Source organism: Podarcis filfolensis (assembly GCF_964270895.1).
Source record: "Podarcis filfolensis genome assembly, chromosome: 11".
In the NCBI taxonomy this organism is placed as follows: domain Eukaryota; kingdom Metazoa; phylum Chordata; class Lepidosauria; order Squamata; family Lacertidae; genus Podarcis; species Podarcis filfolensis.
In genome coordinates, this window is record NC_139613.1 from 42,088,859 (window position 1) to 42,115,869 (window position 27,011).

The 27,011-nt window shown below is 41.1% G+C and overlaps 1 protein-coding gene across 2 annotated transcripts; it reads left to right on the top strand.

The window, feature by feature from the left end:
* The first annotated feature begins 47 nt into the window (after positions 1-47).
* Positions 48-26,962, top strand: DCP2 (decapping mRNA 2). Of its 2 annotated transcripts, XM_083577059.1 has the most exons (12): positions 48-151; positions 1,429-1,618; positions 9,709-9,860; positions 11,535-11,662; positions 12,587-12,685; positions 14,258-14,410; positions 15,454-15,566; positions 15,700-15,810; positions 19,348-19,480; positions 19,770-19,871; positions 20,556-20,607; positions 21,807-26,962. In XM_083577059.1, exons 3-12 carry the CDS (start codon positions 9,806-9,808, stop codon positions 21,962-21,964), a joined length of 1,104 nt encoding a protein of 367 aa, XP_083433185.1. In that variant the 5' UTR covers positions 48-151; positions 1,429-1,618; positions 9,709-9,805; the 3' UTR covers positions 21,965-26,962. The 2 variants fall into 2 exon arrangements, with proteins under 2 accessions (XP_083433185.1, XP_083433184.1); XM_083577058.1 differs by lacking the exons at positions 48-151; positions 1,429-1,618 and adding an exon at positions 6,559-6,797.
* Positions 26,963-27,011: the final 49 nt, after the last annotated feature.

Consider the following 27,011-nt stretch of genomic DNA (forward strand, 5'->3'; position numbering starts at 1 on the left):
GGAGGCGGGGAGCCCGGGTAGAATGACCCACGCAGAAAAGGCGCAGGAGAATAGCAAGATTGGGCGTCGAAGGCTTTTTCCTTCCACAAACCCACACACCCCACCCTGTCGTTTGAAAGCCCACGCATCGGCCTTTGCAAATGGAGGCCTTGTAAGAACGAGGGTGCAGGGGACTTGCTTATTTATAGCAGCTCGGTGTTTTCTGTCTTTTCTGCCAACGTGCATGAGAGAGAGAGACAGCGCACAGCCACATCCACGCGTTCACATTCAGCATAGACGTAAAGGACATGGCTCCCTCCAGATCTTGGGAACTATGGTTCACAGAGCTACAGTTCCCAGCACTCTTAACAAACCACAGCTCCTAGGATTGAGGCAGGGGAGCCAACTGGTTTAAATGTGTTTGAATGTATGGTGTGCGTCAGGAGTGCCAACTTGAATACAAAATTGGGGGGCAGAGATAGCTGCCCCCCATCAAGTAAATAAATATAGTTAACTAATTGACCAATCACAATGCAGATAACTCGGTTCTGCCCTTGCCCCAACATAAAGCCTTCTCCCTCACCTAAAATAAATACTGGCTACACCCATGGGAAGCAAGTAAGTCCCGCCCTACATAATCGATCACATGCATGGCACACTCTTAATTGAATGGTTTTGTCCATCACCTTTGGGGGCGGCCTTCTCAAATATTTTATTTGGGGGTAGGCGAAGGGCCTAGGAGTTGGCTCCTATGGTGTGCATGTCACTTCAGTCTCCCTGCCCCCCCTTTAATTCACTGTCTCCTCTCCCCTCTTGCTTTAATATCCATCCCAATTAATAATTATGGTCAACCTGAAAGCTTGACTGCTATTTTATAATGTTTTGGTTTGACCAAGTAAAAGGTATTGACTGATTGTGCTTTCTCCCCCTTCCAGACCAACACATAGTACCTTTACTTTTAGAGTAATGTATTATGTAAGGTACTGTATTTTACATAATACATTGGCTCTCATTGAAGGGTGCTGGTCATTTCTAAGGGATAAACAAACTGTTTCTAGATCCACTCTTACCTAGCCAGAAGAAAAGCTACAGTAAATAGTTTGTCGTCATCATCATAGACTTTTATTGCGCTGGCCATAGGCCATGGCATCATTCGGAAAAATAACAAAAGGAGAAACTGCAATAACCATAAAAATCATCAGGCACCACACATACATTATAAACCACGGTCACAGCTACTAAGATTGTTTGTTGCATAAAATAGAATAGCAGAAGATTCTCTAGTAAAATGTGCCAGATTAAATATCCAAATCCCCTTTGCAGTTGACTGCTATTTTATCTAGTTCTTTCCTCCTGATCTTCTTAGTTGCCAATGCATAGAGTGCTAATTTATGTTACAAAGTCATCAGTATCACTCAGTAAATAGTTACATTTGCCACCTTTATCCAGTTTCTTTTATAGGAAGAAGGCCTTTTTAAGATCACCTGAAGTTGCAACTAGTTCCAGCTGTTCCACATCTAACTTGTCTGGCTGCTGAGTGGGGAGGGAAAGATGCTGAGCTTCCCTGCCTGCAGGCTCTCCTAGCTGCCATCTTCCGGTGAGCACCGTTGACTTGGACCCTGATTCTTCCCATAAATAGGTAGGAAACACAGAATACAACAGGGCAGTCTGTCACATGTGCATTGTGGATTTTGGAGTACAGTGGTACCTCGGGTTAAGTACTTAATTTGTTCTGGAGGTCCGTTTTTAACCTGAAACTGTTCTTAACCTGAAGCATCACTTTAGCTAATGGGGCCTCCTGCTGCCTGCTGTCTTACACATGGGGGCATGTTATACACAGAAAAATACGGTAACTCCCTCTTGTTTCACAATAGGCCCATTTTATTTAAATGTCTGTTGGCACTCATCAGCTCACAATTAGAGAGAAGGATACCATACCATAGTACAGTGGTACCTCTAATTACGAACTTAATTTGTTCCAGAGGTCCGTTCTTAACCTGAAACTGTTCTTAACTAGAGACGTGCTTTCGCTAATGGGGCCTCTTGCTGCTGCTGTGCCGCCAGTACACGATTTCCGTTCTCATCCTGGGGCAAAGTTCTCAACTCGGGGTAACTCTTCCAGGTTAGCAGAGTTTGTAACCTGAAGCGTTTGTAACCTGAGGCATTTGTAACCTGAGGTGTTTGTAACTCGAGGTACCACTGCAGTAGTTCGACAACCGCACTTCCCTTAGAGTCATCTCTGGAGCTAAAGTTACAAAGTTGGGACTGCAGAGATACAAAGTAGGCCTAGGTAAGAGATTGTTAGTCTGCGGATTATGCTGCATTCCTTTGCTCCCCAAACTTTATTTTCCACTGATTTATTGTTATTTTACAACGTGGAATGTAGGTATTTTATTCCCATAGGTTATACAGTGGTACCTCGGGTTAAGTACTTAATTTGTTCCGGAGGTCCGTTCTTAACCTGAAACAGTTCTTAACCTAAAGCACCACTTTAGCTAATGGGGCCTCCTGCTCCTGCCGCGCCACCACAGCACGATTTCTGTTCTCATCCTGAAGCAAAGTTCTTAACCTGAAGCACTATTTCTGGGTTAGCGGAGCCTGTAACCTGAAGCGTATGTAACCCGAGGTACCACTGTATTTGCTGAACTCAGTAGAAGGCTTACCTGTGTGCCACCCATTATTATTTATCCTCTGCAATTTTATGGATGCTTTTCTGAAGTATTTTAAGTACTGAAAGGAAAAGTGCTTCCTTGCAAGCATCCAGTAATATGCGACAAGTATGCAGTGAGTCAGCTTTTGCAGTTGAAATGGTAGTGCTTATGTACAATCTGGATTATTTGGCATAAAAGTGGCACTCCTGGATGGACTGATAGCAACTAAAGAGCCCGCTGATGCTGGCATCGTAAACCTTCAACAAGGGACATTACAGCATCACTGCTGTGTTGGAAGTACATGTTGTGAGACAGCCGGTATCTGAAAGTTGACTGCCAGTGCCGTGTATTCCTATTCAGTGTCAAAACAAAAACGATAGTTGAAATCCCTGTGGTACGCACATAGTACTGTACGCACAGAGCATAAAATATAAATGCATAATTTGGCAGAATGACTCACTGCATCATGTGTATTTTGGTCTTCTGTGATTCTGTGGGTTGGCCCATTTCTGTGTAGAGTTAGCATATTGGAACAAGAAGCAGAACATTATCAAGGTCTTACTTAGTATGCTGACAACTTTTTTTTACTGGTTCTGTGACGTGACATGCAAAACCTGGTGAAGAGCTCACTGTTTCCCTGTCTCCACTCACCAGCTTGATTTCTACATGCAAAGTTGCTATGTAGTCATTTTTATACTTTTGATATTCCTTTAAGAGTGCTTTGCTCTCCTGCCTCGAACAGCTGTTGATGTTTATCTCTACTCAATGAAAAGCCTTTGCAAATGCACCTGAGGTTAAAAACACAGGAGCAGGCAAGGCCATTTTATGTCTGGTCTGCTGGCAGCTTTCAACCCAACTATTTCTATTATTACTTTCTGTTATTCTCAGAATAAGGCTTATATTTCTCTACAGGCAGTGGCAAAGAGTGTTTTGGAATGTAGTGTGCTATTTTCCATAACTGTGTTCAAAAATATATATTAAAATTGGAGCAAGTGCAAAGTGGTATCTGATCAGGGATCAGCTTCTATGTATTTTCAAGTGGAGCTTGACACAGGTGTCCTTCACAATTGTGTGTGTGGTTTGTCACTGTATCCCTCTAAATGCAAAATCAAACAAGAAGCCACCCTTTGTAGGCAGGCAACCAATGAATGAAACTGTAAAGAAATAACAAGGTCAGTATTCAGACTGGGCACAGGGAATTGACAGTCCAGATAACCAATTTAACAACTTGGATGGCAAAGATGGGTTAATAAGCCTGCACCAAACTGAAATTAGGAGCATCTAACAGGGCTTATATGGGACGCGGGTGGTGCTGTGGGTTAAACCACAGAGCCTAGGACTTGCCGATCAGAAGGTTGGCGGTTCGATTCCCCGCAACGGGGTGAGCTATGTTGTTCGGTCCTAGCTCCTGCCAACCTAGCAGTTCGAAAGCATGTCAAAGTACAAGTAGATAAATAGGTACTGCTCTGGCGGGAAGGTAAATGGTGTTTCCGTGCGCTGCTCTGGTTTGCCAGAAGCGGCTTAGTCATGCTGGCCACATGACCTGGAAGCTGTACACTGGCTCCCTTGGCCAATAAAGCGAGATGAGCGCCGCAACCCCAGAGTCAGTCACGACTGGACCTAATGGTCAAGGGTCCCTTTACCTTTAACAGGGACTATAGCTATTGCACCGTTCTACAGTTTTTACTCATAAGCCATCTTTGAAAGATACTACAGTGGTACCTCTGGTTACGTACTTAATTCGTTCCGGAGGTCCGTTCTTAACCTGAAATTGTTCTTAAGCTGAAGCACCACTTTAGCTAATGGGGCCTCCCGCCCCGCGCGATTTCTGTTCTCATCCTAAAGCAAAATTCTTAACCCGATGTACTATTTCTGGGTTAGCGGAGTCTGTAACCTGAAGCGTATGTAACCCGAGGTACCACCGTATCTTGAAGGGAGAGGGGCATATACATGAATAAGATAAAATAAATAGTTAAATACCAGTAAATACAGGTTGTTAGTGAGTTATTTTCAGGGGAACATGTGTGGCTTTGTTTTTAACAGGATGGGGAATACTGAAAACGGGTTTATTTACAATCTCATAGTTTGTAGTTTTCAGAGCCCCTGCCCCATCCTAGCCTTTTGTCTTTTTCTCAAAGGTCTGGCTATCCTTTGTTGTTGTTGTAGGCATTGTCTGAATGCTTAAAATAACAAAAACAAACCAAAAACCAAAAAAAGCATGCCACCCTCTGGTGGCTGAAACTGATATAGAAATGCTTTTATGTGTGAAGTCAGCTGAGAATGCTGTGTATAGAATGCAATGAACAAATGTATATTGAACATAGCACTGAAATGATGCATTTCTTGTGGGTTAGGGTTAAGGAAATGTGTCGCCCACAGCAGTTAATTAATTCATTATACTGCCCTTCATCTGAAGCTCACAAAAAGCCATTCCCATGTTTTAGTTTAGCAATTTGCAAATGAGCTCGTCATGGCTTACCGTATTTCTGAGTTGATGGCACTATTGAAGTCTCTCTTGTTTGAAAGTCTCCATAGTCTTCGATAAATCTAGACATTCAGTTAGCGAAAGGTGGAATAACAAGTTCCCTTTGATGACAAGAGGAGTATTAACTAGTTGCTTCGTAAAACCACAATCATGAGTGTTCATAAAATGCTGGCTGCTCATGCTGCCTGCGGGGTGGGGCTTTCTCTGTGGAGCCTCTCAGCAAAGAAAAACTTTACAGCCACATATGACTAGCAGGCACATTTTTTACTACCCTTTAACCCAGGCAGAAATGGTTCAGTTTCTTTGGAGCGACAATAATAGTTTCGTAACACTCAGAGTGGCCTTCTATCCACTGGCTGCAAAACAAAAACATGGGAAAAAAGTAGTTAGATAAAATTGCTGTATTTTTTGGTGGCGATTCGGAGGTTTAACCTGAAATTAAGCTGTTGCTGTCTTTGGTAACTTCTCTCTTTTGGACAACAGGTGTTGGCAAACTGGATTTTAAAATGGCAAAGCAATATTAGAATTGGAGCTGTCACAGAGAAGCACAAGGTGTGTTTTAATGCTCAGAAGCTTTGCAAAAAAATTATTTTATTAATTCATATTCCGTATTATATTATTAACACTGTTGCCTAACACAAGTTTGTCATGGCCTTTGGCTTGAACAATAAGCCTGTTTTTTTTTTACTACCCTTTGAGTGATCTAGCTTTATATGCGGAGCTCTGGAAGTATCAGAAAATGCATATGTATTATGGGATAGGTTCAGTAAATGGGCTTCGATATTCTCACGCTATCTATCCTAGGCCTTAAGACGTGCGTGAAGTCGTAGAAATCAACGGAGCTGGAGGGCCCAACCCCGCGCAGAATCGGGCTACAAATCTGACTTGTGTTCATATGGAGGGGCTGAGAATTTTACCCACGAAGCTCAGATCACAAGCTGATAAGGAGCTGGCTGGATCTGAGAAATTCTCACTTATCCCCTGAGCATGTGCAGAGTGCGCAGAGTTCCTGGGCAACCAACATAAGCCGAAGTCTGGCAAGGGGGAAAGAGCTTCCAGGTTACGGGGTGTGACTACCAGGCGGGTTTGAGCCCCGGCGGCTCTCAGTTTGGAAATGACGCACGAATCGCACCTCGAAAGCTCCGCCCTCCTATTTTTATTTTTTAAAATCTGATTTATTTATTTATTTTTTAACGCGGAGCTTTAACGTTTCTTTCGTTTCCCTGGGTGCTGAACCCTTCCTCTCCTTCCTCTTTCGTCGCCCCGCCCGTCGCTCACGGTCCTTCGCCGACTTGACTGGCTATCTCCGCTGTCCATCTTGAGCAGCGGGCGAGCCGATTAGCCCATTCCTTTCCTTTCGCCGCGGCGGTTGGTTGAGAGAAGCAAGGGTTCTTGCCTTACCTCCCGCCCACCCCCGCCTCGCGCCTCTCTTTTTACCAGAGACAGAGGCGATTGGCTAGCTGGCACCTTCTCCTCCTTCCTACGGGACGGAAACGGCGTAGTCCCGCCTCCAACCGCCTCGCCTCGTTTCGTTTCCCCTCTCGCTCGCTCCCCCCCCCCCACTTTTAAGGTCCGTCTCGCGCGGCGCTGTGGGCCCCGCGGAGTCGGGATGAGCCGCGCTGCTTCCCCATGGAGACCAAGCGGGCCGAGATTCCCAGCGGCGTCCTGGACGACCTGTGCAGGTATTAACGCCTCCGCCCCCACAAGCGGGGAGGCGGCCGGCTGTGGGGAAGGGCCGGAGCGAGACCTCCCGGGGGTCAGCAGCGTCCGAAGCCCTTTCCTCCTCCTCTGGGAGCTGGCGGAGAGGCGGCCGCCCTTCAGGCGGGACCCGAGAGAGACACCGCGTCGCCTTCCCTCAGTTAAAAGTCCCGCCAGGCTTAGAATCCCGCGGCTCAGAATTGCCCAGAAATTGGTGGTGCCGGTTAATTAGCTATAAGCCAAAGTGGCGGGGAGGGAGAGGGAGTCGTTGGTTGTATAGGCGGCTTTAAAGTGCGCGCGCTCTTACGACGCGTGTCTCTGTGTGCGAGACTATATATATATATATATATATATATACACACACACATATATACACACACACACACGCGGTGCACAGATATATATACTGAACGTAGCACTGAATATATGCACAAGTACACACACAAGTATATATTGAATGTAGCACTGAAATGATGCATATTTTTGCGGATTAGGGTTAAGGAAATGTGTCGCCCACAGCAGTTAATTGATTAATTGATTGATTTATTTTCTATACCGCCCTTCACCTGAAGATCACATACACACACAAAAACATCCCCAAGTTTTAAAATGGAAAGTTCATGCTTTCATACCATTTACTTAATGTTTGCATGTTAAGGCAATGTCAAAGGGAGAGGAGCCAATAAAAGATTTCAGCTGTTCCTCATCATCCTGGCATGTGCCTGTAAATGTATTCTGTGCTCCCAGCCTGGTATTTCCCAGCAAATTTATTGAGTTCTTGCTATCCAGAAGAATGCTAAAGCATCCAGGATCAGTTATTAAATTCCAGAATTAACATCTTTGCTAACCCCTATCTGTTGTACAATAATGATTTCTCAGTGATCTAATATTATTGAGATGAGAAGCCCCAGGCATGCAAAAATTAAATATCTGGCAATTATTAACAGATTGAACCTGTTAGATGAATTAAAGGTAAAGGGACCCCTGAACATTAGGTGCAATTGTGACCGACTCTGGTGTTGGGGCGCTCATCTCACTTTATTGGCCGAGGGAGCCGGCGTACAGCTTCCGGTTCATGTGGCCAGCATGACTAAGCCGCTTCTGGCAAACCAGAGCAGCGCACGGAAACACCATTTACCTTCCCGCCGGAGCGATACCTATTTATCTACTTGCACTTTGACGTGCTTTCGAACTGCTAGGTTGGCAGGAACAGGGACCGAGCAACAGGAGCTCACCCTATCGTGGGGATTTGAACCGCCGGCCATCTGATTGGCAAGTCCTAGGCTCTGTGGTTTAACCCACAGCGCCACCCGCATCCAGTGTGTTAAATGATGCTTAGACTTCATAAATTTGGGGTTCTTCTTCCTAAGGCAGGTACACCTGTTTCAGTCTAAAATACTTTCTTGTCTCCCATTTTTGAGATAGGAAACTGAGCTTGAGAAAATATGGCATGTCAGAAGGAACTCTGTACAAACTCTATGTCCTACCTAGTCCTTACTTTACCCATCAAGTTGCATTGAACAGTGTCATGAGGGTTGCAGGGCAAGAACAATTACTCTGTGTAAGAAGTCCAGCCATGAAACAAATCAACAGATTCTTGTCAGACTTTGATGTGGTGGCCAATTTGAATTATTTTATCCTGGCTTTTTAAACCTGGTCCATTGCTAGGGCTAAAGGAGGAGGAGAGGAATGTCCAGGATCATGCATGATGTTGGATCTCACCCAAAGTATGCCTTTAGCTTCAGAACAGTGGTGATTTTTTTTGCTTAGTCATATTTGATTGATTAAAACTCATAGTTAATAAAATATTGAATCAAATTAATAACATACAAGTCCATTTATAACCAATCTAGTCGTTGCAGAACTCACTATGATTTTTTGACCTTAAATCAACTTGTTGCTGGATAATACTGCAACATGAAACTTGCCTGTTTTTTGGTCAAAATGAAAACAGCTCCCAAAAAGTCCTTTCTCTTTGGTTGGTTTAAGTTGTAGGAAGAAATACAAATAACATTAACCAATAAATTTAAAATATTTATCCCCAAAGTGTTTTTGTTAAAACACTAAAACCTCTGTAAAAATACCAACCCAGCAGTTTTTCTGAGAAAATATGCAGTCAATTGAAGCCGCAGCTTTTATTTGATAATAAAACTAGAATTATGTATCTCACAAAGATCCTCTTCATCCACCTAGTATGTATGTAAGCTTCAAACATTAAACACTCTCTGCTTCAGCTACCTATTACACACAAAGTAAGAACCATAATGGCCAGAAGCAAGGCTTTTACACAAGTAATGCAAGCCTGTTGAACGTCTTCACTCAGATGCCTATACTAGCTTTTAGGAGGGTTTGCAAGGCACATCTTTTTCATTTGGCCTTAGTTTATTAGCTTTTGTTGCTAGATTTATCTTAGTCTTGCATTGCATTTTTATCTGTTATTAGCAGTCATTGTAATACACGTTAAGTTATGAAAAGGCAGTATACAAGTGTATTAAGTAAAATAAAAAAATAAGTCTTGTCAAATATTACAAACATCCTGACAATTCCTGCATTTTTATAACCCCCTCAAAGCTTTCAAGTGAAGTTCATGGCAGTGGTGCTGAATCATGGAGAGCTGAAAGCATTTGAAGGTCCTATGTAAACCATAGTATTTACTCATCTGCATGAAACTTAAGGATTCTAATCTCATAGTGGCTGATGGGAGTTTGTCATTAAAATATCCCAGATCTTGAATACATGTCTTGAAACCTATGGGTGGCTTTTTAAAAAATATGTGTGGTCCTTTTCAAATAAACCTTTTTGACCTTGCGCTTGCTATTTTTGTAATTTAGGAGTTCTTTGTGCTTCTGATGTTTCAGTGACTAGTTCATAAAATTATTTTCCCCCTCCCAACAGTCGATTTATTCTGCACATTCCCAGCGAGGAGCGGGACAATGCCATCCGAGTGTGTTTTCAGATTGAGCTTGCCCATTGGTTTTACTTGGATTTCTACATGCAGAACACACCAGGATTACCTCAGTGTGGGATAAGAGATTTTGCTAAAGCTGATATCCTTTCTGTATTACTGTGTCTTTTTGTAGTCTTGTGAACTATGTGTGGTGAAACTGTGTTCATGAGTGCCATCCAGGAAGCTGCCTCATACTGAGAACAGACTATTATTCTTATTTGCCCATTTAGCTCACTGCTGTCTACACTGACTGGCAGCTGCTCTCCAGAGTTTCAGATAAAAGTGTTTCTCAGCCCTACCTAGAGATGTCAGGTGCCCTGGCAATTTACCTGTGTCATGAGACACTTGAGAGTAACCTCTTTTGAAATCATTCTGATTAGGTTTTAAGGCAAGGGATCTCCAGAATTGGAATTTATGAAGTTCTTCACAGTAAGCACCGCTGCACGTATTTATGTGTGCTTTATGTTACTTTTTTTAAAAAATGTGCTTATTACACAATTTCTATGTGTTTGGAGGTGGGGATGGCACAGAATTTCACTCATTGTTAATGCAGAGTGGGCTGTCCTTTCTACAGAAATGAATGGGGAAATTGGTTTGTGCAGGAGTGAGTGCCCTTTGTTGGAATGCATGCACAGCTCTGGCCTGGAGGCATTACAAGTAGATTCTGTTGATTTTTGTGGTTCCTGTTGCTATGTAATGAATGCATGTAAAACTGGAAAATGCCAATAATTAGCTCATGCTTTTTCTGGGGTAGGGGTAGCATGCATTCTAAAATTACTTTAAGCTGTTGTTTCTCACCTGCCTGGCCACAGCCGATTATTAGGCTTCTTACTGCTGCATGCCATTCTCTTAGGCAGAGACTTTAAAAAAGAAGTGCTATGATTTATATACTACTTTTAGACTGCAAAATTCACAGAGTGGTTGAAGCTATAACGTTAAAACCCATTTATAGGACAGGCTAAGTGTGCTTCTGGGGCGTACGGTACTCTCAGCAGCACCCGATCTGAGGAACGCAGTTGCCTTGCAGGGAAATATGATAGAGCAGAACCCTCCCAACCCACAGAGACAATTCAGAGGGAATATTCCTCTGCCCATCTACTTGCATAGGTCATCAAGAAGGGAAACAAGGCAGCTTTCTGACCCAAAAGCTGACTGAGAATAATCTATAACCAAGAGAGTGGTGTTGGACTGTTTGGCCACTGTGATAACAGAACGGTAGACTAGATGGGCCTTTTGCCTGACAGGATTCAGTGATGATTTCTCGAACTGGGCCTCATGACTGCCCCTTCAGGGCATCAGGAACACATCCTACCCCAAAGGACACTGGCCAGCTTGTACTGCTAGCTCTTTGATCTGTAAATTTAGTCATGCCATGTTTCTGATCCTTTCCCCTTTCACAGCTTAGGCTGTGTAGTTTTAAAGACTAGTGCCCTGATTGCCAGTTTATACATATATAGCTTTAAGGTGGTGGGGGTGGTGAAATACGTGTTTCAAATAGGTGTTTCCAACTATGAAAGCATCCCTATGGAAACTTAAAGTGCCTCAAGATTCTTCACAGGCAACAAGGCAAGTGACTTAACATATCAGCCCCCCCCCCCATTATTCCCATGACAGTTTTAAAGAAAAACCAACCCACTGGTGTTAAAGCTCGTGGTGTGAACATTCCCTCATTAATGTCAGTGATTATGATTTGCTGGAGACAAAAGAAAGGAAACATGATTTGAGGAGTGAAAACGTGTGCCCTGGTGGAGTGAATTTCCTTGACTACCTATACTTTTCAGTCATTGCCCTTTTTTACTGCCTCAAGGTGAAGATGTGCAGAGGGTTTTAGATGAATGGAAAGAGTACAAAATGGGAGTGCCAACCTATGGTGCCATTATTCTTGATGAGAGCCTTGAAAATGTAAGTGTGAAACTGATCTGAAGGATTTCTTTTTATATCTTGGAAAATGGAATTAATATTGATTTAGATTTTAACATTAAAATCAACTTACCGTATTTTTCGCCCTATAGGACGCAGCTAGGTTTTTTGGGAGGGAAACAAAAAAAAAATTATTTCCACCCCAGGCGCGGGGCTGGCGCGGGGAAAGCCCGAGCTTCCCCCGACCCCAGCCCCCAGAACAGCCTGCTATCCGCAAGCCTAGGAAGCCCGGCGCAAATTCGCGCCGGTCTCCCCAGGCTTGCGGAGAGGTGCGCGAAGCCCGGGCGCGCTTTTCAGCGCGTCCCAGGCTTCAGAATGCAGGCAGCTCCGCGCAGCCGTCGGGAGCTCAGTGCGACTTCACGCCGGAGGGCTGCGCGGAGCTGGGTGAAGCCCGGGGCTGCAGGCAGCTCCGCGCAGCCGTCGGGAGCCCAGCGCTATTTCGCGCCGGGCTCCGGAGGGCTGCGCAGAGCTTCCTGAAGCCTGGAGAACAAGAGGGGTCAGTGCGCACTGACCCCTCTCGCTCTCCAGGCTTCAGCGAAAGCCTGCATTCGCCCCATAGGACGCACACACATTTCCCCTTCATTTTTGGAGGGGAAACAGTGCGTCCTATAGGGCGAAAAATACGGTACTCAAGTGCGACTATTTCAAACTCTCCTAAACAATACCTTTTTATGTAAATACTAGTTTTATAATTGAATAATATATATCATTTGAGATTCTTCCCCTCACTGTAAGAGAAGAATGTGTGCTGGATTTTCTTCTCAACCATTTATTTTGGTGTATCGTTCTTGTAAATATGAAACTTTCCCAGTCCCACTGGTGCTTAACACAATTTGACGCCCTCCAATTACTTCTCTTCTTCTAAGTGCTTAATTATGTCTTGAATTGACTGCTTAAATTTTGCAGGTGCTGCTGGTCCAGGGTTATTTAGCAAAGTCTGGCTGGGGATTTCCAAAAGGAAAAGTGAATAAAGAGGAAGCTCCACATGACTGTGCTGCTAGAGAGGTGACTGAGTTGCTTTTATGCTCAAAATGAGGTCTCTGACATGTTCCCATGTGCCTCAAGTGCATGTACCATGTTAGTGTTTTTCTATCAGGTGGTGATTTTTCTGTCCCCTGATATATGACAAACGTGGATATAAATTTTTACGTTGTTGTTGCTGCCATTCCTATGCATTCATTGACATTCAGTCCAATAATATTGTACACAGTTATGTAAGAATTGCTTTAAAGAAGAGGTATTAATCCTGTTTATATATTGGTCATACTTTGTGCCAAGTGGCATAAGATAGGGAAACTGGTTGTTGTAGGGCAAGGCTTGCTCTATGGACAGCTTCCTTGATTGCTTTTCCTGCTATGTAACCAATTTCCCTTTCTCAACATAAAATATAAACTTGTTGTGCTTTTGTGGTGAAAGACAAAGTAAACATACAGGATCGCAATGCACTTCATCTTGAGTAACTTCCCCCCAATGGGTTTTTGAGTTGCTTGCTGTCATTTTTTTAAAAAATGGCTCTTCACATTTTTAGTACTGCGAGTGAGAGACAACAGGGAATTCTATAATCCCCTAGCTGGGTAAATATTCTCTGGAATTAATATGAAGCATGAAAAGTATTTTAAATTCATAGATGACATTATCTGTGTTAAGATTTTCTATATAGCCAATGTAATAAATAGGTTATAGTTCTCTTGAATAAAATTGGATGACGTTATAGGTAACTCACAGCTTTCGTGCTTTCAACATGTGTAATTTCAACTTTCCTGATCCAACCAATGCTGTATGAGTCTTACCTGCTACCTCACCCCACCCCAAGCAAGGCAAAGAGCTTTTAAGATCTCACAAGATGCTCCAAAAGCCTGAAAACAAGGCAGAGAGCTTAGAAGCTCTTTTTGTTCAGGGTTTTCCCAGTGAGCATGAAGGGTATGACCTAGAACATATTCAGGGCTTTCCTGCACACTTCAAGAGAAGGTGGCTGTGAACAAACTGTCTTTCAAGGATGCTTGTTTGCTAGCATTGATTTCATAGAGGAAACCCTGATGAGCTTCTAAGGATGTACATACAGGATTCCCAGAAACAGTTTAAAAACTGCTGAAGGGGATAGCATTAATAATAGTGGATGATTCAGAGAAACTGGAAGCTACTGGAAGCATCAAATTTCTCTAAATTGTGTCTTATATTGAGAAAATGCTTTGAGATGCATGCATATAAAGCAGTATAGAAATATCTGTAATAAATAGTTTGCTAAAATTGAGAAAGGATCCACCTAATCTTTTCATTTTGGGCTCTTCAGTATATTTATAAGATGTGCAATTACCCTATTATAAAGTTTTTTATTTGTCAAAACTTGTTGTAGAGATTGTTGAATATTTTTGGATAGCTTTGCAGTGTATGTTTGATTTTTAAAAGAATCTCTTTTTAAAGCTGTAGTGAAGAGCTTGTATTTTCACTCACATATAGTTCCCCAAGTGAAAAGTATTAGTCAACTTTTTCATTACTTTGAGCTATAAAGTGAAATAACTAGTTACATAGCAGCTAAAATGCAAATGCAATTTTTTACTCTGGCCTGTGTATTTTCAGGTATTTGAAGAAACTGGTTTTGATATAAAAGATTACATCAATAAAGATGACTATATTGAATTGCGAATAAATGATCAGCTGGCACGCTTGTACATCATTCCAGGAATTCCAAAGGACACAAAATTTAATCCCAAAACAAGGAGAGAGATTCGGGTAAATAGACTTACATGCGTGTGTTTTTTTGTAACACAGTTATTGGGTATTGAGAAAATAATGATTTATGCAGGACTAAAGCAGTGGTCAAATGTCCTAAGGAGTCCTTCCTTCTCTAGTGCACCATTCTGGTATGCAGGACACCAGCATCATATTGTTGTCTTGTTTGTTAGAGTCACATGGAAGTATTCATATTGCAACAGCAAATGCATGCTGTTTTCTCATGATATATTACTTGTATGCCCCATTTTTAACTTCCATTGCTCATCAGGCCTACTTCAAGAAGTCCAAGCCCTGGGATTGGGGGGAACCTGATTCCATAGGCACTTTGCACTGTTTGAAAACTGTAGGCAAAGAACATAGAAGCGGGTCAAGGCAACATGCATATTAGGGGTGATCTGCAGTCTAAATGGTTTGGTTTGCACATTACACTAAACCACGACCTGGCATTATGTATGAACCAAGCCTTTCAGCTTAACTTTTATTACCTAAGGATAAAGGTTGCCAGTTAAACAAGTTTTGTAGTTGGTTTATAAATCTTAGTTAACAATTACCATAACTTAGTGTTATGTGTAAATCTGGATGTCCTTAACCATGGTTAAGATGCCTTCATGGTCCAAAAACTACAGAACCCTGGGTGAAGAGTGGAACAAAATCATGACTGCTCTTAAGGCTTAACTGCTCTCTATTCTGTGATGTACTAAACCAAAGTTTGTCTGCCAGACACCTCAGCTTTAACCATGGCTTACTAATTATGGTTAACATCTACAGTTAACACTAACCATGGTTTAGTGTTATGTTTGAACCAGATCAACATCTTGGAAGAAATTGCAGCACATTGAGCGTAGTTTGGCAGTTGAGGGGGCGATATTCTGAGTTTTCTGTTTTGGGTGGGTCTGCAACATATAGAACTGAATTTTAATCAGTCATTTTCTAGTGATGACAAAGCATGCTGTTTCCTGACTAGGTGCAATGTTATTTCAGATTGTTATCCCTGTCCATTAGTTATGTGTAATATAAGGAATCTCTTTTCTGTGTTTCAGAACATTGAATGGTTCTCAATTGACAAATTGCCTTGCCATAGAAATGATATGACTCCGAAGTCCAAGTTGGGTTTGGCACCTAACAAGTTTTTCATGGCCATTCCCTTCATCAGGTGTGTTCAGGACGAGAGAGAGAAAAACAGTCCTTTATATTTCACCTCTGTGTTGAGGACATTTTTATTTTTGTGTTCTAAAATTTCCCCTAAGAAGCTGGATGTTGCTGACCCAATATTACCTTCTCCACAGACCACTGAGAGACTGGCTTTCTCGACGGTATGGAGATTCTTCTGATAGTGACAATGGATTCTCATCAACTAGTAGTAGCACACCACCTAAACCCAACATGGAAAAAATGAGGTAACAATCTATCTCAGTTTGAAATCTACCAGTAACCTTATAGCCATTATATATAATTTTAATGAAATAAGTGATATTTCCTTGTTCAGATGAAACATTCTCTCCCTCTTGACCCCTAAATCTGTTCTGGGGTTCCCCCAACCCTATGAAGTCAATTTGGGATTGGTGTGGGGCATGTATAGGGGAGGAAAAGGAGGAACTTCCATAGTGTGAGTGGGATTTGTTCTATTTGTGCATTATTTTTTTAAATATATAATTTTTTATTGACTTTCTCCAATATTGTTCCAATAGCAGCTTCATTATAACAATACCAATTTTATCCAATTAATACAATTATTAATGCCAATTATTCAACTGTCAAATTATACGATTTAATTAAATTGGCCCCCTTGCATGCTAGAGTTGATGAGTTGATTCTTCTCCTTTTTTATGCGTTCCAAATTTTTAATAATTTCCATTCAGATATAATAACCCCCTGTATAACAGCTACAATCTTGTGATTTCTATTCGTGTTGGTATTATAGAAAATTTATAAAGTTTCAAGTGAGGAACTTTAGCTGTAATCCTTATTCTTTCCTGCGTGTGACAGTTTTCTCTTTGACAGTTTTCTCACCATTCATATATGGTGTTGTAGTCTTCATTCCTGTTGATGGTTCCCATCATGCCCCAGGAGAAGCTGTTATCTCAGTTTCCAAAAGTCACTGCATCGCTTCATCCCGTGATTCGGCTTCTAGTAAACAAGCCATCTTCACCATTTTTTCCAGCCTAGGAAGAATGGTCTGAATCCAGACTACAGATAGTTAATCCAAAAACTTCTATTCCTGCAGCTTGTAGACTCCTTTGCTCCCTACTGCTGATTTATGGCCAATTATCTCAAATACATTCCTTTGGATAATGGAGGTTAGGGAGGATTTTGCTCTGTGTTTCAAAGCATAGCATTCCGCCCCCCCCTCAGTTCCTATTTTGTTAAATTCCATACAGTATTATATTCCAACTTCTTCCGTCCTCATTTGTGCAGATATTTTTAATAAAACTTGCAGTCCCGGGGAGGGTTGCCGTATCATAAACGTAGAGAAAAACTTTAAAGAAGCCAACTGTGGGCTCCCCTCCCTCCATTGTCTCTTTCACCAAATGAAATCTCTCAGTCCAAACCTTTTACATCCTTGTAGCTGGGTTGTTTTTGCTGTTTCTTATCTCATCGTCTCTGGCACGCGCCTGTAGTTTACTCCAATTAGAATCCAATTAACAGGATAACCTGTGCTTCCAGGAATGGGATGGGGGGGGGGTGTCACGGCAGCCAGAGTGCTCCATGCACCCAGTGCCTTTGCCTGCCCTCTCATTCCATGGGGAAGCGAGTGCCAGACCGCCAGGCAAACTGCAGGTGAGAGCCTGGTACCTCTTTCAACCAAAGAGAAATGCAGATAATGAAATTCCTCCATCTTTATTAGTGTTGGGAGAGAGTCCATTCCTGGTGCACTGGAAACAGGAAGCTGCCATTTGTGCAATTATTTAGCTGAATACCACCCCAAGCATTGTCCATAACACCTAAATGGAGCGAAAGAATGATGGAATGTTCTATTAATAATGTTCTATTTTACAGAAGTGTTAACCAGTATAGATGTTGGAGGAAAAAAGACTTGCAGTACAATCCCATACATTTTTAGCTCAAAGTAAAACCTATTACAGTGGTACCTCCGGTTACGAACTTAATTCGTTCCGAAGGTCCGTTCTTAACCTGAAACTGTTCTTAACATGAGGCGCACTTTCGCTAATGGGTCCTCCCGCTGCTGCCGCATGACTACTGCTCGCATCCTGGGACAAAGTTCACAACCAGGAGCATCTACTTCTGGGTTAGCGGAGCTCGTTACCCAAAGCGTTCATAAGGAGGACAGTATGTAACCCGAGGTTCCACTGTATATGCAAAGGGCTTATTCTCAGGGAAGGCGTATGTGGATGCTGAGAGTACATAACTATCATCATTAGCATTATCAACAGCAGTGGTATTAATACATTTGGCATCTATGTAAGTGGTTCTTTAATTAGAACAGATTTGGCTGGTCCTTTCCCAGGAGGACTTACAGTCTAAACATAAGCAGAAGGAAGAAAATGGAGGAAGGGGTAAACAGTTCCATTATTTCAATATTTCAGCCTAGTTACAGTGGGGTATCAGGACTAGGGAATTGTTCCAAAGACCCTCCAGAAAAGTTTTGAGGAAGGTTTTGAAGGGAGCAAGGGAGGCATAAGGAATAGCAAGGGCTGAGTCATTTCAGGGGACAGGAGATTTCTGGACCACTGAGCAGTGTGGATCAAGAAGAGTGAAAGGATATGTTGGGCTGTTACGACAGAAGGACTAGGTAGTTCTATGGCTATAGGACTGCAGTCTTTACAACCTAAATTAAGATTGGTTATAGCTTGTTGCTTGGCAAGACATCAGTGAAAGTCTTTGAAAGCAGCAAATTCTTGAGTTGCCGTACCAATAATTAGGGGGGACTGAACAGGTGTTTGGTAAACTGACATATGAAATGCCTTCAGAATTCTGAATCAAATGGCAGTCTACAAATCAAACAGAACCACAGGCAAGTTCGCCTACAGTTCATTGCAAGTGCTGAATATGTATGAATGTGTAGTTAAAATACTGCCAGGTACCGCTGTATGCTTGTATCGTGGGTATTCAATAAATGCATTGAACTGCAGGAAAATGTTATTCAGTGATGTGGCATTTTGGTTCACTGGCCCTTTCTTTTCCCCTGGGACACAAATTTAACAAACAATGTTTACATGCAGGCTCTACAGTTCCATATTGGAAAGAGACATCTGCAATAAATCTCATATTGTCTTTTTTTTAAACCACCACTTGGTTCCAGACATATGAGAATGGGCACTTTTGTATGGACAGTGGAGCAATGTGTCTGCCTCTGTGATACATGTGGATGTTTCTGTGATTTGCTGATGATGTGGCAAAATAATGAAATGCACATAATGGTAAAATTTCCACAAGCCTAACTTGGTCACACCTTTGTAGAGATGAAAAGATTGTGGAATTGGCCACACATGCCCCAAGACCTGCTGGTGAAGGGCAGGTAATGAATTGAATAATATACTCTGCATCTCTCATTACAGTGGTGCCCCGCAAGACGAAAAACGCGCAAGACGAAAGGGTTTTTCGGTTTTTGCGTCGCTTCGCAAGACGATTTTCCCTATGGGCTTGCTTCGCAAGACGAAACGTCTTGCGAGTTCTTGCGAGTTTGTTTCCTTTTTCTTAAAGCCGCTAAGCCGTTAATAGCCGCTAAGCCGCTAATCTGAGTGGACTGAGAATCATGCATTTGTCAACAGCAGTTGCCACTTTGCAGTGCCTTTGAAACAAGCAGTAATGCCCTAAAGAGGAAATCTATAACATACTGTCACAATGGTTAATTGGCGAATATAGTCTCATGCAGGGAATACCTAAGCAGTTCGAGTTAAAGCTGTTGTGATCATAATCTGCTGTTGATCTTTTCTAAACAAGCCCCCTGCTCCCCCCTTTTTTTGATGGATTAGATCCAAACTCCATTATAGCCAGCCAGTGGTTACAGATGGTCCTTCAGGAGAGCAGTGGACGAAACAAAGGCAGTTGCAGCAACAGAAGCCATATAACAATCATTTTGAGACGTCTGATGCATTAAAACTAAAGGTGAGTTTCTTTTTAATACATTTTTGTGCTAGCTCAAATTCTGTGAAACTTGGTTTTCTGTGTACATGAGGCATTTTAACTTTCAAACTTCACAAGCTTGTGTCTTAAGGGAATAAGACTGTATATATTACGGTAATCGGATAATTACTAAGCATATGCACAGTACTTTAATCATCTACAATATAGTTATCAAATTTCATTCAGTTTAATATATGCATAAGCGTACAGTATGCGGCCATGGATTTTTAACTTCAGTTCCTTCTTTTTCTTTGTGTGGTGGTTTGCTCAGAACCCACGTAGCAATGGTAGAAAGCAATACCAAGACACTCCCAATCAAAAGAAGAAAACTAACGGAGTGCAAAGTCAGCCAGCTAAACAGATCCAAACTTTGGTAAGTTGTTTAACGGTAAATAAGAAGTGTAAAGAACATTGAATGGTCAGCAGTGCTGTAGAATCACAGAGGGTATCAAGAAGATTGCAATGATAGTTGGAGCTGCAGGTGCCCTCACAGTGCCCTCGCAGCATGAGACAGGCTGTGGACAGATAAAACGTTGGCTTGGACACTGTCAGCTTCTGGGCTTTTGCTGCTCTTGAGACCTGTCCCAGATTTTGGCTGGGTTTAAAAAGGAAGTGGGGGAGTGTCCTCTTGTAACTTTATTTGGATTTGTCCAGAAGTAGTTGAAAAGAGTCTCTTGTGCTTCCCCTTGGTAAACTGCCACTCAAAAGTAATCCTGGGGAGGATAGCAAAAGTTAGGTCAGTTAGCTAGAAAACAATGCAAAGTAATGGGGGTAGAGCTTGCAGTATGAGTTGCCACAGGACATACATATGCTTTCAGATTTCTGTATGTGGTGAAAAACCATTGGGTTGTGGTAACCTTCCATGAAGTTAGTTTGGCCTGCAAAAGAGACTCTTCTTTGTAGCTTTCAAGGTATAGCAACCTAATTCTGCATTTTTAAATATATCTACTTGGTAAGAGGCATCTCTTCTGCACTCTTCATCCATTGCCAGATACATTTAAAACAAAACTCAAAACTAATACAAAACTCAAACTCATACAGTTATCTTCTTAACCAGAAATGTGAAAAGAAGTTACATCCCAGGAGACTTCAAGATAATTTTGAAACAGGTAAGTATGCGTATGAAGTTAGCACTTTTGCTGGTTATTTTTCACTGTGCATTGTATCTTAAGCAACACGACACCCTGGTTCAGATGTAACTATCTCAAGCCACTTAACCATGATATGTGGGGCCAGGCACTAGCCATGAGTGCAGCTATGCTTGCTAACCAGGATACAATACATGCTGGTTTCATATCTTAGTTGGCGACTAGGGAACTTCACCCCCACCAAGAACTGCATTTCCTTTGGGGTCATGTTTTAAGGGATGCTTGCTGGTAGTGGACCTAGCCAGAGTCACCCACCTTTGTAGTGGTGATCTTGAGAGTCTCTTCACCAACCCTCTCTCACTCATACATACAGCCAGCCAGTCCTCCCTCTCTCACGCATCCACCCATCCACAAACACTTCCCTAGTGTTAATTATTAACTGGGGGATAGGACACTCTCCCCCACCCTTCATACCATCTACACATTTTCTCCACTTCATTTTGATAAATCCTAACCCTTTGTGGGGGAAGGAGGGAATTCTCATGCAGCTGCCTAGGGAAGATCTAACAATTCCAGTGAACCCCTGCACCACAAATGTGGCAATTAGTTTATTTATTTATTTAAAAGCCTCCCATTGTACCTATCACACTGAAGCCCTACACTGCAAACCACAGAAGAAATAGTACCTCCTGATTCTTTGTAGGTACTGGGCCTTTTGGTCCTATAAAACTACTGAAGTAAAAACCACACGTCTTAATTCATAGCTTGGATGTGGGAGATTTTGGTAGTGGAGACCAATTGTATGTGAACTACTGTTGTTCAGAAAGTCACATGTTGACCTCGACCCATGATCACATTCTGATTCAGTTTATCTGCCATATGCAAGTGTCACTTGTGCAACCAGAGTGTTCTGCAAATGTCTGTATGTTGAAGGAAGATATATATGTTACTGATTTTTTTTCTATATTTCTCTGACAGTCTTTTTGGCTAAAAGGCAGTATATAAATGCTATAAATAAATCACTTCAAATGTAGATTGTTCCAAGTGTTCTTTCCTGCAAACCTGTTTTAACTTAACAGTTTTTAATGAATAAGTGGCCAAATAATTTGAAACTTTCTTTAGTAATCTGTATGTACTGTTCTTTTTTAATCTGAATAGTAAGACTATTTCTGACACTTGCCGCTGCTAAATAATTTGTTTTATTTATTTTTTTAATCCAGAAGCAGCATATGACATGTGTTGTGTCAATGAAGACCAGCTCTTAGAACATGGACAATCAGGGTCATGCAATGGCCACTGCAAATTCACTTTCTCCTCACGAGCTTTTCTGAGCTTCAAGTTTGACCATGACGCTATCATGAAAAGTTTTGACCTTTGATGGTTGTTCATTTGCACAAGTCTGCCACAGACCTGGTGCAAAGTAGCTGAGCAGGTTTCTTAAATCCAGCCTTTACCCTTTCTCAGGTTTAAAAGCAATGCAGGGACCTAGTGATGGGCTGGAAGGCTTCTCATCGCAATATGGGAGTGACACCATTGCAGTGTTGCACTTTAAATGCAGTATAGCTTTTACCTGCAGAGGGGAAAAAATGCTTTCCAGTGTTTCATTTGCTAGTTCCTAACTATGCATTAGAGGGCATTTTTTTTGCTGTGTGTTTAGATTTCAGAGAAGTATTTTATTTAGCCCTAGTGCTATACTAACCTCTTAAGTGTTTAGATTTGCTCTGATGTACAATAATTCTTTGGTTTCCAGTATGTCACACAGGGTGGCAACTGGCCTGAAACTTCTGAGGACACACCTGTTTTGTATTCTGGATATAGTTAGACCTTTTATGACTTTGTATGCTAAAAGGCAAATTTCTCCTTTTGCTAGTTCAGGATCCTCCCTCAGATCTACTGGCTTTTGAAACTAGTTTCGTCTGTTTGATTCTCTTTTGCACTGCACCAGGTTTTTTTTAAAGGCATGTTTTAAAATGGTAATGGTATAATGAAAAGCTGAATTCTGCTCAGAGATTGTCTCCCCCCTCCTCTCCAGTTCCAGTAGGACTGGGTGGTGGTGTTCAGATATGGTAAACCTGGTTTTCTTGGTCTGATTTTGCTGTTTCTGCCATTTTGGAATAACAGCAACTGGTTTGAATATGCAGCATGTTAAAATGTGGATTTAGGGGGGGATAATTTTACTGTATAGAATGTAAACTAGCCTTTTTAAAGTACTGCAAGGAGAGAATTCAAAGCATGTTCAGGACAGCACATGATATTCAGCCTGAGTTTTGTTATGTCATTGTACTGTTCTATTCTGTTACATTTTGACCAATATCTTTCTGCTTCAACATTGAGTTTGGTGTCAACACAATAGTTGCAACAGTTTTAACATTTTAACAATTTTAACAAGAATGCAGCAAGGAGTGCAAGAGAAAGGCATTTAAGTTTTTATTTTAACAAAATGTACAGATTGCTTAATCTAAAAAAAATCTTGAATGGTTTACAAAATGATGTCCCATGATTGTTCTGAAGGCATGACTGTGAACATAACTTACCTACAGAGCTGCTGCTGAATTTCTCTTTCTCTCCATATCCTGCCTTTACCTTGGCACTGTAGAACAGCTTGTAATAAGTGTTTGAGATTTCAAAAACCAAACTTCCAGCCTACCTGGGTTAAAGTTTGGGAACTGAGTAAACCATTTATAATTTTGCATAGTGCCTCTTCTCTTGCAAAATCTCCCTTGCTCTGAAGGACTGTCAAGGAAAGTATAAACTTTGCGAGTCTCCATTTTGCCTGGGAAAGAAACTCAAATTAACTTCCAAGTAAATCAGGTTTTATTTACAGGCCATTTTAAATATTGTTGAGTGACAGATTTGCTGAATAGTTACATGCCTGCCAGCCACATAATTTATTCAAATCAGCAAATTCACTGGATCTGTTAAGACAGTTGAAAGGTTGGTGATGGACGAAGACACTACTTTCCCCCGCCCACCTCTATTTAGAGGGGGAAATTTTGGTCAGTATTTAGTGCAGTTTGACTTTTTATAGCAATAAAAGTGCCTAATTTGCTAACTTCTCGTTCATGGCAAATTGCATTTTCAGACTGCTTGTGCCAATCTTCTTCTGATATGTAGCTTGATTTCCCAGGAATATTACTCTTTATGCTGCTTCCTTTTTGGTACACCATGGAACTCTGGCACAGTTATGTGAATTTCAGATATGAAATGAATTCCTTCCTGACAAACACTTAAATCACTGTAGTAGCAGTGAGACAAAACATCTAAAGTGAAACAGCTTTGTGTTCAGAGTGTGCAAGTTCTGCCCTAATGTCTGGATAGACAAAGTGTAGCTCCCATTTTGCAATTCTTTAGCAAAGACAGTGTCAGGCTTCTTGATGGATAACTTCCCAGAAGCTATAAAAGACTAACTTGGGTTTGTTAAATCTAGCCTTAAAATGGGTTGCAAGTAAACATGGTAAATATGCAATAATTTTCACTTTTACAAGGTACCATGTTTCATAAAGTTGTGTTCCTTAATTTTATTATCATGTATTAAGAGTGTCTGAAAATAACTGTTTTATGGATTCCTGGGTGTCCTGCACTGTGAACATTTCAGGTTGTTTACTTTTAATTTGTTTGTATGGTATGAGTTTTTTTGTTTTGCTTGCAAAGTGTTTAAATGAATCTTTTTATACGCGTGTATTCCAAAGTCCAGGCATATGGTTTACATAGATTTCTGTAAAACAATGAAGAAAAGGCAATTTGGGAATTGTGAATTTTTGTTTCTCTGTGGGCATTTTAAAAGATGGGGGAATAAATGGATATGTGAATTGATTTGAGATAATCTTTACAGAAAGATCAAACTGCTTGAATGTTGACTGCTGGTCTGATGTGCTTGAGGAGGTGCAACAAACTCCTCTCTGTGCTGCGCCTAATTGCATTACTTGTCTGATCCTTTTGAGGTCAAATTATTTCTGCCACAAAAGCAAAGGATGCTCAGCAGACAAAAGACTTTAAACAGGATCCTTGGGGCTGCATACTGAGCTTTTGGACAATGGTTTTGTATAAATGTATGTGTGTCTGTGAGTTGCTTAGTGAAGCTTTGATTTATAGCTACTCTGTCTTGTTTTGTTTTTGGTGGCTCATGAAGTCTGTGGTTTCCGCTAGACTTGTGTGGTATTCAAAGCTTTGTATTCAGTATCTGAGCTTGAGAAAGCAGAATTGAGGAGAAAGGAGCAGTTTTAACATTTAGCTGCACTTCACTTTTCCAAGGGTTAAGGTAGCCTTTAGGCTCAAATATTTGTGTGCTAAGGTTAGCAGTTTGCTTTGCAGAATTGTAGTACTAAATACTGGTATACAGCTGTGGCAAAAATCCCTCTTGATTTTAGTTGAATTTTGGGGCTGTTTTGTATGGTTGGTTGCATGCAGGAAAAGCACAGCAGAATTTTGCAGAGTGGCCCATGGCTCATGTCAAGCTTTTGATGTACAACCACATACTAGTGCTGGAGATTTATGAAAGGGTCCTTAGAGCAGCTTCTGACATGAAGCTTGGTGCTGCTGCTTCTCCCTGTTCCTTCCATTTCTGCATTTCTGTCCCATCTGAAACGGAACTGTGAGTTGCAAATGTTCTGAGTCTGGCAGCTTGTGAGTTTTTCTTAGCCGGTCATGCAGAGGTTATGCATGTTCCTCCGCAGCCCAAGAAGTCTGAGCATAGCTGTTATAGTAGTTCTTAATTGTGAAACGTGCAATTCAGATGTTCTTGCTCACAATTCCTTACACTAGAGTGCTTACATGTGACAATAATTTACTGTGCACTGTGAAGGCATCCTTACAGGAAAGTTAGCTATTACTGAAATCTTGGTATACTCTTTAAACATATGTAGCTATATCTTTTTCAACAAGGGAAAGATAAATAGGCTTAAAACCTTACTTTTTGCAGTAAGCACTGACTGATGCAATATGGCTTGTATGCATATATATTCAGCATGCATTTATGGTTGCTTTTATTTTTGATAAGAACAATGGAAAAAATAAACTCTTTAATTTGCTATTGTCAGGATCACGAAAATCCTAATGTCCTGCCTGGTTTTGAACTCTTCAACCAGTTTTTAAAATAAATATTTAATCTTTTTTGACAATGATCCAAGGAGCCACATGGCCCATTCTGTGCATTTGTGTATTTTAGTAGGCTTGGAACTGATTTCTCCCCTTCCACTCCCCTTTTTTTCGTTTAAGCAGTAGCATTTTATGGTATGTAACAAATAACTGCTTTTAAAATGGGAGAAGTGAAAAACAATCTTGTTGCGCTCTACAAAAGCAGTTCTTTGGATTCTTACTGCTGTGGTTTAAATAACATAATGAAACCTGTAACTGTGGTATAAACTATTAGAACTGTGCTTGGAAATGATGCGCAGGTTGCTGTTTGAAATGAGTTGAATGGACCAATGTTATTAAAAAGTGACATTTAATTTGTGTCATTAATGAAGCATTGATCACATCAAGAAAGGAATGTACATTTTACAATATATTTCTACAACTACAAATATTTTATATAAAGGATCAATGATGCTACCTTTCATAACGGCTGTAGCCACAGCATTCAACCACAGACTTGTTCTTGCCCAAAACTGGTTTATTCTTTCAAGCTGAACAATTTTAATGAATCTAAATGTTCTCTGAAATAAATTTTCCTTTAACAGACTGAAAATGTGTGTTTAAACAGTAGGACTGTTCATTGCTATGTTTTGTGAAAAATGGCATTGCTACAGAAGGGTGTGCTTTTGATAGGAGAAGGTGTGCATTCGGCAATCACCTAATCTGACAACTTGTGTTATTTCAAAATACTTTAATGTACAGTGATTTGCAGCCTAGCTTTAAAGAAGAGATAGTAACAAGTCGTTCTTCATAACTTGTGAGAGGCGGAGAGCAGTGGGATAGGTATGTATTGCTTTATTTGTTATAGGCTAGGTAATATAGGTTACTTTTTCACTAAGTTAACATGGTTTGAGACTGGTCTATTAAAAAAAGTACACTGTAAGGTGCTAAGTAAGCTAATGTGTTTATTTTTATGTTCATTGAGCAATTTGATTTTACTTATTACTGCTTTTATATTATAAAAATGCTTACTAGTAAGTTTTGGACTTCTGGATTAACTTGTAAACTTGAAATGTGATTATTGTTCTGAACTGCAAAACACAGCTGGGTCATGCCTACAGTACTGATGTTGTTGCCCCTAGGTATCAGTGTGTGAATTGTCAAGAGAAAGCATTTTTCTGAAAATTTGTGGAATTGCACTTGGAGCCCACAAAACAGAGCATAAAAGAATTGTCATGTGAGTTGTGTACATTCATCCATTTGCCATTAAAACAGTTAATTTTCATGTTTTCATATAAACAAATGGAAAGCTCTTTATTGTGCAAGCAGTGAGAAGGGTTCACACAATGATA